This window comes from Coturnix japonica, chromosome 3 (assembly GCF_054131305.1).
Source record: "Coturnix japonica strain WE chromosome 3, WE-NBRP24, whole genome shotgun sequence".
NCBI classification, from domain to species: Eukaryota; Metazoa; Chordata; class Aves; order Galliformes; family Phasianidae; genus Coturnix; species Coturnix japonica.
Window position 1 is genome coordinate 12136222 of NC_140665.1, and position 16548 is coordinate 12152769.

General features: G+C 38.2%; 1 protein-coding gene across 50 annotated transcripts in view; it reads right to left on the reverse strand.

Moving 5' to 3' along the window:
• The window catches only part of NRXN1 (neurexin 1), a 607983-nt gene that overhangs the window by 14677 nt on the left and 576758 nt on the right, over positions 1 to 16548 (reverse strand). For 43 of the 50 annotated variants that reach the window (XM_085541060.1, XM_085541047.1, XM_085541037.1 and 40 more), the window contains one exon: positions 3630 to 3717. In XM_085541060.1, the coding sequence (XP_085397186.1) occupies positions 3630 to 3717 (88 nt within the window). The remainder of the gene's footprint in view (positions 1 to 3629; positions 3718 to 16548) is intronic. The other 7 variants (XM_085541058.1, XM_085541055.1, XM_085541030.1 and 4 more) reach the window with 1 other exon arrangement.

Here is a 16548-nt window from a genome sequence, read left to right on the forward strand (position 1 = left end):
CCAGGTTGACTCCTGAGTTTAAGAGCAAAAGTACTGTTTTGTCGTATGCTGAAAACTGAAAGGTATTTTCCACCATCAAGATTTCCTGCCATAAGACTCCACAACTTCACTTCACTTGATCCAGTTTGGGCCTCTACTTTTTCGGAACCCTTCCATATCCATAGAAGAGGCTAACAAATAAATCACTACCCAGCGTAACTGGGACAAATAAGCAGTGCAACACATGCTCACTGCAACTCCGCAGAAATCAGAAGTCTGCACAAAGCTCAGGAAGGGCTGAAACAGCACTGCAGGCATGCAAAATGGCCACCTGCCCAACCACAGCTTTATAGCTCTTTAGGTAAAATTAGTAAGCCATCCCAGCTCATCTGTTTTTTTTTTTTGGTCAAGTTTCCACTAATATTAATCATAACTTGCCTACAATATGAAAAAGCTTTATTATTTCCTCAATGACAAGAAGCGGAGGAAAACACTTGTACTGCTATTAATATTTAGAGTAGAAAAGCAATACACGTTGCTTTACCACACAAAACATAATGCAAACAAAATACGTTCACTAAGTTTTGCATGCTTATAAATTTGTTACAACTTCAACCAATTACATCACATTTAGCAGGCACAATGAAATCTGCAGTTATTATGTTTGTGACTTTATGTTCCAGGTGAGTTGATGGGATTGCTGCTTAGCACCTCCTAGTCTGGTCTAAATTTTCATGCCCTGTATGAAATCTGTTGCAAATGGCCTCTTTCCCTTTATTCTTTATAAGACAGGTGCACTGCAAGCAAAGCTAGTGACTGCAGACCAAGACTTGATACCAACTAAAATCTGCAAGACATTTAATCAACAAAATAAGTCCTATTTTAAGCATAAGTCTGGCAAATTGGTAACATCTAGCTAATGACTGGTATCTATGATATATAGGTCTACAACATTCAAATGATTCATTGAGTAGACTTCTACTTGGAGCTGAGAACTTCAGCTAGGAACAGGCTTAGTATGGGCAGTCCTAAAGAAAATGTACTCTTATGGCTATATCAATAAAAACAAATGGGCTCTGGACATCCCTTCAATGTATTTTTTCTATAAAAATATTGATTATTCATTAATATTTTTGGTATATTGATAGATATTGATTAATAAGTATGCTGTATCCATTTCTGAATGATCATCAGGAAGCAAGAGAAGAAATCTAACTGCATTTCAGGCTACAGCCTCTCAAGTGAAACTACAATAGTAATATAATCCTAATAATCATATAGATTCGATAACTATCTTCCTTCTAGAAGTATCTGTTAGGAAGCATGAGCTTCACCAGCTTCAGTGAGTAGATGAAGATGTGGCTATGAGAAACAACTGAGTTTTGTGAAAGAAATTAAGGGAAAAAAGCTGAAGTGAACCATGAGAAGAATTTAAATTGAGGGACTTATCATTTTGCATCTCCTGTCTCAAATATCAAGAAGAATAAATTCTGTCATTGTCAACAGTATTATGTTTTTCTCATTTAGGTTTAAGCCTGTTGGTAGGAGTGCACAGTGACTGCTGTGTAATTCAGATGGAGAATTATTCAGATGGATTGCAGTATTATTCAATGCTTTATTACTACAGGACTACTTATGGAGAAATCTTATTTGTAAGACTAAGCGGTTAAGACTAAACTTACAGGAAGACAGATATGCAAGAAGTTACGACTTCACCAACCCTTTTGGTTGATGTTGTTTCATGTATCAGAAAAGGACAAGGCCATTGAAGAAGGAGGCAAATTAATAGCTTTTAAGAGTACAGAGTGGGAGGACAAGTGACATTTTGATGTGTAGAATGACAGATAAAATGATCCAGACAATTGAGTTTATGGAGAAAATAATTGTGCCAATCCATGTTTTTTTCTAAAAAAAAAAAAAAAAAGCAAAAAAAAAAAAAGCAATAGCAGTTGGGATCCAAGAAATGAAACAGTAAAACCATTCTCAAATAAACAAAAATGAGAAGTGTAGCTGAGCAACGAATGGTGAGACAGAACAGAAAAACAGTGGAAGCAGGAACATGGGGCCCAGAGGATATACAGGGTTGCCATCCAGACTTGCAGAGATAGGATCAGGAAAACCAAGGCACAGATGGAAATGAACTTGATGAGGGATGTGAAAAATAACAAGGGGTTCAGGAGGCTTATTGGGAGCCAGGTAAAGGAGACTGTACTCCTTCCTGATAAATGAGAAGGAAGAACTGGCTTCAACAGACATGGAGAAGGTTGAACTCAACAAGTTATTTTCCTCTTTACTGGCAGTTGGGCTTTTCACATCTCTACTGTCCTTGAACCTCTAGGAGGGAGCCGGGGGGAGCAAAATCCCTCCCACTTTAAGAGCAGAGCAAGTCCAAGACTGCCTCATGAGACTTAATGCATACACAACCATGGGTCAGATAACATGCATTTCAGGGTCCTGCGGAACTGTCTGATGTGGTTGCCAAGCCACTCTCCATCATATTTGAAAGGTTGTGGCTGTCAGGTGAAGTCCCTGGAGACTGAAAAAGGGGAAGCATTTCTCCCATTTTTAAAAAAAGGAAGAAAGGAAGACATGGGGAACTACAAGCTGGTGAGCTTCAGGCCTGCATCTGGAAAGATGATGGAGCAGATCTTCCTGGAAGCTATACTAGGGCACATGAGTCAAAGAAGTTATCTGAGACAGCCAGTATTGCTTCACCAAGGGCAGACTGTGTCTGACCAATCTGGTGGTCTTTTACGAAGGAATGATGGCACAGGTAGACAATGAAAGGGCAACTGATGTTTGCCTGGGCTTGTGCAAAGCCTTTGGCATGGGCACCATGTCCTTATCTCTTAACTGGAGAGAAAGGGATTTGAAGCCCGGACTATTTGGTGACTAAAGACAGTGGTAAGAATGAGAGGAGCCTCAGCAAGAATGCTGATGACACCAAGCTGAATGGTGCAGTTGATACAACAGAATGAAGAGATGCCATCCAGAAGGACTTGAGCAGGCATGAAAAGTGGGTCTGTGTGAACCAAATAAGGCTCAACAAAGCCATGTGCAAGGTGTTACACTTGACCTAGGACAATCCCAGTTACGTATAAGGACTGGGAGAAGAACTCATTGAGAACAAATCTGTAGAGAACTTGTAGATGTCTTTAGTTTGGAAGAACACCACAAAGCTATTTTAAATTTGAAACTGATGTATTCTATTATATTTAGGCTTTTACCATCTATTACAGTAATTCAAAATGAACACTGCTTTTACTGCTGACAAAATATTTGAAATACTGTATTTTCACTGTAATTAGGGGAAATACTTAAGGCGTTTGCAATTGCAACAACTTTCTTCTGACTGAAGCTGTCTTTATCACAACAACAGTTACAGGGGCCCCATAATGTCTTCATGAGCCTAGCCTTTGGTAAGCTATAACCCTGCACAGATCACAGCTACCAAAAATGGATTCTAGTCTATTGTCTTTGAATACTATATGGCAAACAACTGTCCCTCTCAGCTTGCATATGTATACTAGGTGTAAAGACCCTTATTTAACTTATCCATGCTAGGTAAGAAAGGACCATCCCTCCAAATTTCTGGGAGATGGGAGCATGCAAATATGAAATAAAAGAAAGTAGTAAAAAAGTCGACTAACCTAACCCACCTGAGCTCGGCTCACAGGGATCAATGTCCTCATCATCGCTGGGACATTCAGCCGAGGCCACCAGGATGTCATCTGTGGTCTGCAAAGAAAATAAAAGTCAATTTGGCATATTTTAATTGGCTTATTATGTTCTAAGCTTCTCACTGGTATTTTTTGAATATATGCAAGGCCCAGAGCATACCAGATTTAATAATGGTACAGTGACACTTTCCAACTCTCTATTAGAGGGACACTGCTTTTCAATTTGCACTTATCAGTTTTTAAAGGAACTGCATTAGATATTCAGCACAAGCTCTTAAACATAATATTTTCATGCAGTAACAGAAAGGATAAGGAAAAAATGCGTACACCTGGGCTACCCATCTTTCCTCTTTACTTCAAATGTCTCTGCTATGATATTATTGAAAACACAAAGAGCATTAAAAAACAAGTCAAAGTATTGAGCTGCCTGCAGCTGTTACAATTGAAATTGTATTGATCGCACTTGCTGTCACAGATACAGAGCCAAAAAAACAAAACAAACAAAAAAACACCCAAAAAGAAGGAAACAAAACTGTTACTGAGTTAAAGCCACAATTCAATGAGAAGAAAGGCAAGGAAAGAAAACAATAGTAAATATATACAGTGTTATAAAGTACCAGTTAAAACATCCTTTTGTCTTAAATAAGTGAAGGGTTGCCCAAGTTCTATGCTGAGCTCAGAGAAATTTGAGGAACACCTGTCCAGAATTAGCTTGGACAGGTTGTTGTATTTAAAAAAGAAAAGAAAATGTCAAGACAAAGGAGTTAGGTGATAGAACTCGGAGCACTACATAGAAAACAAACCAGGGACTTCTATCTACCTTTTCTTGTTTTTTTCACAGTAAGGAAATATTAAATGAAACACAGAGACAATCAATCTGAACCTAATAAAATGATACACCTTCTGTTCAAGCCACCTCTGAGAATAGGCATTTAGAAATATAATAAGAACATCCACAGTCATTAGGGGAAATAATAGCAGAGAAATATAAACTGTCATGCTCGTGGTCATTTCTCAAACAATTACTAATGAGGTTAGGAAGAAGCCTTTCCTATGGGTAAGATGTTTCTTTTCTGCCCATTTCAAACTTCCCTTCACCTCCCTGAAGGAAATACATGAGGAGAATAAGGAAACTGACACTGAAACATACAGCTAAGGATAAAGTTGGCAAAAAAACATTCTTGGCTTCCTGTATAATATGCATGCCAATTACATGATACATTTTGATCAACATGAAACGTCATTTTTAGATTTTTTATTTTTTTTTTCCTCCATCAGAGAAGAACTCTCAGTACCTCAAAGTTTAATGTCATCAGTTTATGTCTGAGTATGTAAATATAATATTCCTGAATGTTACGGACAAAGCTTAACCAATGTTGCTTATCATATTCTTCTAGCTAAAGTTTTAAAGCAAAGCACAAAATAATAATAGGCTTTACTTTGTCATGCTCCAAGAACATTAATGAATGCATGCTTTCCACACCTCTGTGAGGTAGGGAAGAGGTACAGGAATACATTCATTCATATGTGAGGTAGAACAAAGAAAAGCTTATTATAACAATATAAAGACTGAGGCATAATAGAACAAAATAACTTGCTGAAGGCATTCGAAATGGCTATAGACAACAGCTATGTTATGTCAAAGTTCAGCGCCATAATCACAAGGACCATCATTCCTCATAGTCGGAAAGATTTATGTAAATCTACAAGGCTGCCAAAGTAAGTTGGCAGATTTGAAATGAGCGTTCTATATACATAAAAAGAAAAGTTTCCTAGTTGGCCATCCTTCCTGCTATATAGCTATAGCAAAAGTCAGCTGAAAACATCACACTGAATTTCTAATGTCCATTTCCTTCCCCCAGAAGACAACCATTTAAACCTGAAAATCAATATCTGTATAAAAACCAATCTCTGCCTGCATTTTTCCTAAAGTACAGAATAAAAATAAACAGCCAGGTAAACAACTAATAAAGCCTGCACATAAAAGGTTAACTCCGTACTTCAAAAAGCACTTACAGTAAGACAAAAGTTTGAAAAAAGAGCCATGTGTCTCCCAAACAGTTTCAATTCTGTCTGCAAAACCACAGTATCACATATATTTCCTTCTGTCCATAACACTGATGTTATACCTGTATGACCTGCAGCTGGAATACTGAACACTGACCAGTTGAGCACTGGGGAATTGTGTATGAATACCATTAAGCAAAAAGGATCACGTGAATACACAGTAGTGATAACGACAAATTATTTTCTCCAAGACCAACTAGTCTAAAAGGATTTTTGTTTAAGGGTGCTTTGGTACATGTAGGGATGTGTCAAGACTGTGATTCTTGTAACTTCGGCTGATAGAGATTAAACGTTCAGGTGAAGTTATGGAAGGACTGCAGTGTCTGATTACTCTTCACATAGCACAGCACAGTCAAGAGTTTAACTTAACTACAGCATCTTATACAGTTTCAACTGTAATCAAAATTACAAGAAAATAAAATTGAAACATCACACACTTTAAGTGCCTTAACGTATGAAAGATACTTTGCTCAGTTACTTATAACTGGAGGTCAAGCCTATCTTTATAAAGTGATACTAATTCTAGTGATAACTCAGGAAGGAATGTGTGCATTTCTTCAAGAACAAAGGGATGTTCTTGTTTGATAAAAGTGTGTGCACATAAGGATAAAGAAATGAATAACTATTAAAATAAATGTGAAGACACCATGCCAAGATTTGTATCTCCGAGCATTAAATGAAATAATCTTTGTTTCAAAGTGAATACAAGATATAAAACAGATTCTGTTGCAAACAGTAAAACAAGTACCAGTATTTGGATGAGAAGAGGCGAAGTATGCAAATTGATTTCTTCCCAAGAAATGCATCAGGAATAATTCCAGGTCAGCTGACAATTAACAGATGCGTCACAACCTCCCCCTATTTTCTGCTTTCCCCCAAACACCTCTTCCCCATTACTCACACATCTTTTTCAGCATAAAGGCAAACGAGCTGTGAAAGGAAGTGAGATGGTAGTGACCAAGCTACATATAAAAGCCATTAGACTTCTTAACACAATTTAAAACGGGATTAAGAATTAGCTAAAACACTGGAGAATATAAGCAACAAATAAATTACAGGAACTGGGCCAGCTACCAGATTGCTCTGTGTGGAAGGGCTGTGACTGACAGGAACACACCTGAACAGAGAGATGGATTTAGATCTAAGGGTCTCAGGCAGCCAAGGGGGTATAGATAAATAATGCAAGACAGAGTACAATGCTTTACTTACTGCGCATTATCTTTCTCGTATACTTTTTAATTTGGATGGGAAGATTTACAATAAATCGGTTTTCCTGAGCGGACTGCAATTGTTGCTACCACTATGGCTAATTTCCAGGACGCTGCTTTGAGAATACTCATTAATGAAGGATTTAAAAGTCAGTGGAAAATCCCTTATTTACAGCGAGTGCCTAATAGGATAAGATCCAACTGGTATTGTTGTAATACAAGATTGGATTAGAACGTCTCATGAGCAAGCTGTTCAAATTCATTTAAGAACTGATAATCTAGTTGTAAGGGATTGAAGAAAAAAAATATTCAAACTAGCCAGTGGACAAATGGAAGGCCAAGTAGGACTTCTATTGATTTCACCTGCCCTCCTTGTGCATTTTCAGAGCCCTCTGTATTCACTCTGTGGTTATGGTTGTATAATTTGAAGTGTGGCCTACTGTAATAGGTGGCTTCTTAAATAGTTTGATATCTGCTCAAATTACAGAAAAGGATGGTATGAAAAGCTTATAATTAATATGTATATATATATGCACACACATATATATGTGTATATATATATATTATATGTGTGTGTATATGCATTAAAAATCCTATTTTTTAAAGTTCGAAGTCACTACACAAAAGGATTTCTGTCAGTTACTCATGGCTGTGGCCACTGCAGGAATAAGTCTTACATCAGTCAGGTCTATTTGCAGAAAGAAGGACTTCAAGATTTGTCTCTTAGCCAAGGGAGCTTAAAATATGACCAATCTGCCACCTTGTCTGAGGAAGGAAATGGTGACTATTTCAAGAAAACTCTTGGCCAGGTTCAGAAAGTGATGCTCCGCTTACAGCTTAAATACAGTGACAGGCTGTAGCTGTAGGTAAATATCAAATTGTCTCAAAGATTACTATCACAGATTCAGTACCAGCACCAGAAATTATGACTGCGTCCTTATTTTGCTCTTGGAATGCTATATCATTAAAATAAAATAAAAATTGCTAGCAATAAAAATATAAAGGAAGCCATTTTCCGAGTCCTTCAGGTTTTCCATGACTGAGTGTGAAGGCATGCCATCTTATTCAGTTTTCATGTATGAAGCCTGTTGAATCTGCCAGCACCAGAGAAACGCGATCTAAAAATTAAATCACCAATCTGAATTGTGCATTCATTAGCAGTAAATGGAACCTGGATATTTTCTCCTAGCGTTTCACTAGCTTTCTTTTAAAGCACAGCACCCTACAGCTACTCTGAATATAGTTTATTTCATTCTTATTCAGTAATATACTTTATCCCATGAGAACCACAACTAAATTCAAATTACACAACAGTTAAAAACTGATAGACCAAAATTATTACATGAATTATACACAGCACAACCACTTGTGACTACTGCTTAAATTATTTTGGATTAAAACTTCAGCTCTGTAATCAAAACTATTCTTATTTATTCATATAGCTGTGGCACGGCTCCCTCAGCTGCACCTCATCAGGCCTGTGCTGCAGACCCTTCTCTGGACACACTCCAGGGCCTTGATGTCCTTCTTGTAGTGAGGGATGCAAAATGCTCAAGGTGTGGCCTCACCAGTGCGGAATATAGAGGGATGATCACTTTCCTTCCCTACTGGCTTCACTATTGCTGATATAAGCCAGGATGCCACTGGCCTTCTTGCCCACCTGTGCACACTGCTGGCTCATACTCAACCAGCTGTCAGCTAACGCCCCCAACTCCCTTTCCTTTCTGCAGCTTCCCTGACACTCTGCCCTAATCCTGTAGCAACGTGTGGTGTTGATGTGACATAAGTGCAGGACCATCCCTTGGTCTTGCTAAAGCTCATACCATTAGCCTCAGACCACTGATTCAGTCTATCCAGATCAAGTAGAGGAGAAGGATCCAGCAGTGCTGCTACTGGTAAGGGTTAGCAGTTCTGCAGGTTAACAAAGGTTATCCTCTAGAAGATGCTCCAAAAGGGCAGGATGGTCAGGAAGAAAGGAGGCAGGGAACAGCCGGGTGGAAGCCTGGCCAAAGAGATGCTGAGAACAGATGGTACCTGAAGAGCGCTGACTGAAAAGGCTGCAGGGCTTAGTGGTAGAAACTGGCTTTATTTGCAGCAATGACCTGAGGTGACAGCAGCCTGCCTGAGAAGGGTGACAGCCCCACGGGGAAGGGATATTGTGGTTTAAGTGAGAAATTAATGGTGAGGCCAAGGGAGAGAAGAGGGACTAGGCATACAAAGTAATGGGTATATTGTAGTTGATGTAACCTGACCAATTACAGGAAGTTTAATGGCTAAATTAATTAACAGCTGTTGACAAATAACTACATTAACACACACATTCAGATGAAGAACTAGAAAATTAGACATCAAATTCTCCTGCTCTCCTCTTTCCTAGTTCTTGGGTCTTTTTAAATTACTTATTTTCCTCCTGAAAGTGTATTCAAATAGTTACTGTTCTGTGAGACATTTACATACAGAGGTCTGCTTCAGCTTAGCAAAAGGATACATAACTGGAACCATGATATGAAAAAAGTTAAAAAGCAAGGTATGCACCTCTACCTTCCTAATTACCTGTGGCAAACATTTCTTCTAAAACACCGCTCACGTTTGCACAAGGGAGCTGGGAGCAGCCAATGTGTACTGATGCATTAGATATATTAATTTCTGATGCACTAAGGGACTTTCCCACAAATCATTCTCATACATATTCCTCTCTTTTTTCCTTTTAAGGGGAGGAATAAAATAACATAAACCAAAATAAGTTACACCAAAGTGCCTGGAAAAGCTGGCAGAACCCAGCAAAATGTGAAAAGTCACAAAAGAGTTCACATGGAAAAAAAAGTCAAATTTCATTTTTGGGACTGGATTAATGACACAATTTCCCAGCCAAGACTGTGTCATTTACATTTAGTTTTCTGTGTACGAAGCAGATTTCTATGATTGGTTGTTGAGACAATTGCAGCAAGAAACTGAAATACATTGCATTAATCAATTCTACTCTTCCCTAGTGTTAATAACCTCCCATTGGACAAAATAGTGTGCTGATAAGAAAAATAAGCTACTGCAATGTAGCAACAATATCAGCTCTAGGTGACATGGCATTTGGACAGCTGCCCTTAAATTTCTATGTAAGCTGCTATTGGCCCAACTACATGGACACCAATTGCTGCTCATCCACCCACACACAGGAAGTATTTTCTCAGTGCTGTGGTGCTGAAAGAAGTTGTTTCTGAACATGGACATTAAAATGCTAATATTTCAAGTACATATACAGTATTATTACATATTTCATTAACTGCTGACATTATTATTACCCTATAATGTGAACACACTGTAACTGAAAATTGAAACTCTCCCAAACTAGATTTCATCTAATTAATGCCATCATGCTATCTCTCTTGAGTTTGTCAGCGTCTGACAGAAACATTAGGAAAATAATAACAATAATAACAACAAATTAAGACCTCTGAGTTTGTGAACTGAATGCTTTAGAAATTAAACCCTGAAGGATAGGTGAAATGCTCAAGACGATGGCTAGGATGCCCTTCAGGGTAGCTTCAGACTTCGTCCCTCAATGTGAGCAGGGACAGGAACACAGCTGCCCCACGCAGCAAAGCAGAGAAATCTTTCCTCTGACCTCCAACTCTCCATATAAAGTCTATCAGGAAGCTTTCCAAGAAACCTTAAAGCCTACAGTATCTTTTTTAATGCAGACTAGTACTTCTATTACTTCTCCAAGCCTCTTCTCCTCTCCCTCAAAATCCCAAACATTCAAATTCTCATGGGCAAAAATCGCTACAAATACATTTGAAGAAAGTATCCGTAGAAAAATGAAATCAACAAAATGGTGTGGGCTTTCCTTTAAGCTCTGAATTTGAAGTTAATTGCTTTGGTCAAAGTCTTAGATTTATTTACTTCACTCTGAAAAAAGCAGGAACAGGGATGAGAAAATCCACATGCTCACAAAGCTACAATTTCTTTTAACCTGAAGAGCCAGCCAGCCAGCACTCTTCAATGATTTTAAATATATAAGCATTGCTCTGAAAGAAATGCTTCCTATTTATTTCCACAGAAACTACAGCAGATATAATTCCCACAACAACGCTACTTGATAGAGCAAATTCTCAACTACAAAATACTACTTCCTCAACAGTCACCACCAGTGCTGTCTGTGCATGTTCACCACTGACGAACAAGACCCTGAGTGCTGTGCTTGTTAAAATGTGTGCCAGTGTTGGTGACTGCTGCCACTGCTGAAACACCACCCACTGCCTCGCTGTGCTCACATCCACCCTTTGGTCTCCATGAATGTTCACCAAGCATCAACAAACATTAATGGTTGCCATTTTTTGTTACATCCTTTGCCTCCATACACACACTTTCATGTCGGACTGCCCTCTGCTGCCACCTGTCACATGGCAAGAACACGTAATGGGATATCGGTGGGAAGGTTCAACCACTGCTGCCATCTACCAACATCTGCCTCTGATGTTATGGGTCAACTTAATATCTGAGATGTACTGGAGTAGACCTTATATAGTAATACTGATTTAAAATAACTGTTTAACCCGGTCATTTCCTTATGAGGAAATATCCCTGACCTCCTGCACCACTTTTTAACTGAGCTGTAGGCCTCCAATAAAACTTTTTTTTTTCTTTTCTTTTTTTTTTTTTTTTTTTTTTCCTTCAAACTGCTACCATTCTTAGCCAAACAGAAACACAGATAGAAGCCTGGAATCAATTAGTTACTAAAATCCCCAATACAACAGAATTAGAAGGGCACTTAGATTTAGCTGTGCTTCCATCTCCTCATACATTTACAGTACCACCAAATCAACTGACTGTGAGTATCCCTGACTATTAAACTGTGTCACATAAGAGTATTTTTGATCAACTGAAACCTATGGGAATTTAGCTTCTAGGTAATTCTCAAAAGAGAAAGGGAAGAAAAATCCTTCACAAGGAATGCTCTCAGTGAACTAACATTCAGTATCTGTTCTCTCTCACGTTATTTTTACGGGAGAAAAAAGCCTTCTAATCCTGTTACAAAATGCAGAGTACAAAATGGTAGCAACTTCTCTCTGCATAAACTCTCAGACTGCTCACTCACCATTCAGGTATATCAGTAATCTCACCTTGCCCCAGTGACATAAATAGATAACATGGGATCTTCTGTTTAACACTGACTGACCCATAGCAAGTCCTTCAAGTTCACTTCAGCGTGTCTTTGACTTGAGGCAAATTAGATTAACTCAGCCAGAAGCAGGAAGGCATCTGCTGTTAACCCTTCCCCAACCCTTGTTTTCCTCTTCTCAACAAACAATATGCACAGACACCACTGCCAACACCTTCCCATCCTTCCTTAGCGTCCATAGTTAACACTATAATTAAAAACTTATAAGAGTCCAAAAAGATACCTGTGCTACATCGGATACTACTTGGTCACATCTTGTTCTCCTGTAGCATTGAGTTGCAGTAGCAGAGAAAAGGAAACTGGCTTCTCACTGAGCTGACTACACATCCTTACTTTAACTTTTTAATCTAAAAACTCAAACATCAACAGGACTGCAGACAGTACCAAGGAAATCACTGACAAGCTCTGCAGGGCAGGGAAACATCCCACCACACACTGTTCTGCAAAGGAAACTTGTTAATGCTAATGAGAGGCAGACGTGCACTGAAAGGAGACAATGCCTAATTGCTTTTCAGTTAAAATAAGTGTTTCATTAAAGCCACTGTTTTGGAGATACAGTTAATTAGATAGTTTCTGCAAGTGTCCATTTGTCACACAGGCATTACAGTTTGTTAACAAAGCCTTGATTTCATAACCATGTAAGCGACCGCACTGGCAGCAGATGTGAGGAGTGTGCTGCATGACAGCAGCAGCACTGCATGCCTGGAGCTGCCTTGGAGTGACCACAACCCAGGTGACATCATTTAGCCTTCAAGTGCTTCCAGGCTACAATGTTCTTCCATAACACTCCCAGAATGAAGCAGATGAGGTTGAAATCCATGTTTGTTATTCGAATAGGATTTATTTTTAATCTCCATCATTACTTTAGAGCTGTGAATACAGTATGCATCACAGAATAAATACTACAAAACCTACATTTACGTTTCAATACCGTGTTTGCAATTGTTATTTTTATTAAATTAGCTATTTAAAGATACCTTCCAACTCTGCTGGTGCTTTTTTAAGCCTGTGTATACCGAATTATTAGTTTGCATGCACATAAGCACTCTTTCAAATGAAACAGCTCCCTAACTTCTCAGATGGATTTCAGAACAAAAAGAAAGAAAAAAAAAAAAGAGAGAAAAGAAAAAGAAAGGAGACATTATTTACAACTACTTTATTAAGCTGTTCTACCATTCCTAGGAACCTGAGTTTTTCAGCATGTGTATGAAAATATAACCAGCTTTGCCAACAGGAGCAGCTTAAGAAAACTAGGAGAACTGCAGATCATACATAAGGTCATTTGGGTTTGGGACCTATGAATACAGTTGCTTCACAGTATATATATTTGTTTGCCACAATCTGGTTGTGTCAGACAGCTGCTGACAATGAGTGGAAAGAAGAACTTGTCAAAAGAAGTCTGGTGCATGAGGATTCACCCTCTTAAAGGACACAAGGCTACTGCTCTTACTGATCATTGTTAGGTTGGCCTCAGAGACTTGCAGGGCAGACTGGCTGGGCACAGCTGTGGTAGTTGTCTGCTCAAGGCTGTCAGCTTGGCCATGCATAAATGGAATATTTATCTGCAGCTTGTTTTTAAAGCAACTGAAAAACCTGCCCATGTGATATTCAATTTGGAGAGTTTTTAAGGTAATACCCAGCAATTAGGGAACAACAGAATTCAAGTATCATGTGAAACATGAATTTGCAAGCCACGTGCCTAAATAGATTAATAATAATCTATTTGAATGCCAGCTGGTGTAAAGATGCATAGTGCCAGAGAAACAAAATGTTCACACTTCAGTTGTGCATTTGGCCCATAATTTCTTGTGAAATCATTTAAAACTGAAAGGCAGAACTCATAAGCTAGAACTGCTTAATTGTTCTTCTGAGTGCAATATGACACACTTCTGAGACGCATTCCAAGGACATCCCGGTTGTGATATTCTCCAAAAAAAAAATCTAAGTTGAAGTGATTAAGTCTTGTAAACTGTGTTGCTTCACCTTCATTATTATATTATGAGCATTTACTCAAAATATGGCAGAGAATTTAAAGTAGAATGCCAAGTGGAAAATTAACTATCTATGCAAAAATGTTATTCAGTTTTACATTAAACTTTGACAAGGTTTTTCCATTGTCTAGGAGGAGCTTAGAACTCACTTTTCGTACTTGCAAGATGCAATTTTATTGAAATTCAAGACAACGGTTCATTTTATTGAGAGCAAACAAAAAAACCCAACATGGTAAAGTTCCTCTTTTAAATGGAAAATGATTTTGCAACACAGGCTCAATTTTATTTTATTTTTTTTGCTTTTAGGTATCTTGACCAAAAAAAAAAAAAAGTGGATTCTAAAGATCTCTTAAATCCAGATATAGCTGTAAAACAACCTTTACACATTGCCAGTCATTGATTGCTCACACCTTTAGGATTCTTTGGCATTACATCAAGGACCCAGCCTCCACTGCTACCACTGCTGGCCTGAGGTTTCTTTTGAGTGTGAAACGTCCCTCTTTTCTTTCTTATTTTTCTTTTTTTAACAATCTACATCTCCCTGCTGAAAGGCTTCCAATTAGCCTGCTCAGCTGCTCACAGGTCTCTGCATTCCTCGCTGCGCTCCTTTTTGCGGTCTACATTCAGACTTCACTGTGTCATTCTGTGACCCAGGTAAAAATAATTTCATCTGTTATTTCATCATCATCATCATATTTCTTCACTTACATCACCAACGTATACAGAATCTTAGTATCTGTAATAAATTTCAACACAGTTATTTAGAGTTGTATGGGAGGGACATTATGGTCTAGTTTTAGATAGGGAGGTTGGTGGCCCTGCATATGGCAAGGGGGTTGCAGCTTGATGATCCTCGAGATCTCTTCCAACCCAAGCTATTCAGTGATTCTATGACAAGAGTGCAGATGCTGCCTGCAATACACTGCTCAATGCCTCTCCCCCTAGATCAGCTACCAAGCAGAGAATATAGTCCTCAGACAGTGATATCCTACGCTATGACAACACTGGTAAAGTAGTCCTTAGTTGCTTGTGATGTACCCATTGCCAACAGCACAAAGCAGGAACTAGGACCAAGAATCTGGCCCCCAAATTCTACATTAATACAACATGTATTAGTAGGATCCCTCCAGAAAGCTTATAGGAACTCAGTGCTGTATTTCAGCACTTAGAGTCAAAGAGCTCCCTATAAGCAGAGACACAACTAACACCACAATGTGCAGGAAATTGAAATAAGAGAAATAACAACTCTGAAACATTATTTTGATTGATTTTCTCACAGACACTAATGTAACATCCAAGCACTCAGACAAAGAGAAGGAAATGCTCTGCAAGTTAAGTGGGACCACCCACAGAGAATTTCTTCACCTGATCACACCAATTTGCAAAGATTAATTGTATGGAAGGAGCCACACAATGTTGAATTTCATGATGAATGGACACTATGACAGCAAATGATTTCCTCTAACTTTCCACTATGCTTTTCAACATTTGAAATGTAATCACTTGGAAAAAGAAATGGCAAAAAAATCATCAATACCCCAACTATGATACAGCATTTTCAACCTGTGAAGACATTTTGTTTCACCACAAAGGAAACTTCAGGCGTGAACCCAAGGGAGGCAGATCTCAGGCACTATGATAATGTTGCTATAGCAATTATTGGTGGCAGCGTGCATCAGCCGCATTTTAGCTCTCAAGCAAGCTGCTCAGCTCATGAATGCTGAATATAACCACAATATAACCTTCTTGATGCTTACTGTAATCTAATAAAATTTGTAAATTACTTATCTTGATGCACTTCCAACAACTAAGAATGAACTAATAATTTTTGTTACTGATACTTAATCACATTTATAAAAAACATTATATCCACATATTCGGTTAGATATTTCAACTGCTCCTTTCCATGAAGTCAAAGTTACACAAATATTCTCTAAAAAAAAAATCAATTATATTTTATGCATTATTGTACATAATACATTATTCAGATAGGATCTGGATTGAATATCAGTTATTAACGATCATATTAATATGTGGAAGCAAAGGAAGAAAACCTTTGATCGAGATAAATTTTTATAATCATTTTGCATAAAAGGGTGTGAAAAAGCAACATTCTCAAAAGTCCAAGAAGTTGATAAAGCAGAATTATCTGAATCATCCTTGCATGTATTTTCCCATTTAATAATACTTCACTGCTCAGCTAAACTAAATTTTCCTAGCTATGTTCATTAAAAAGGGGGAAGATCTCTCATCTTTTCTTAGAAGCCAGCTGTGGAGGGCCTGTCAATAAAGACTTGGACTGACTCTCTCCTCCCATTTATTTTTGGTTTGATTAATTATTCTTAATTATTCTCTATTATTTCACATTCCTTTTAATAAATTAGTTTCTCCTACCTCAGTTGGGTTCTTTTCCTCTTCCTTCTACGGAGTGGAGGGAGGAGTGTTGC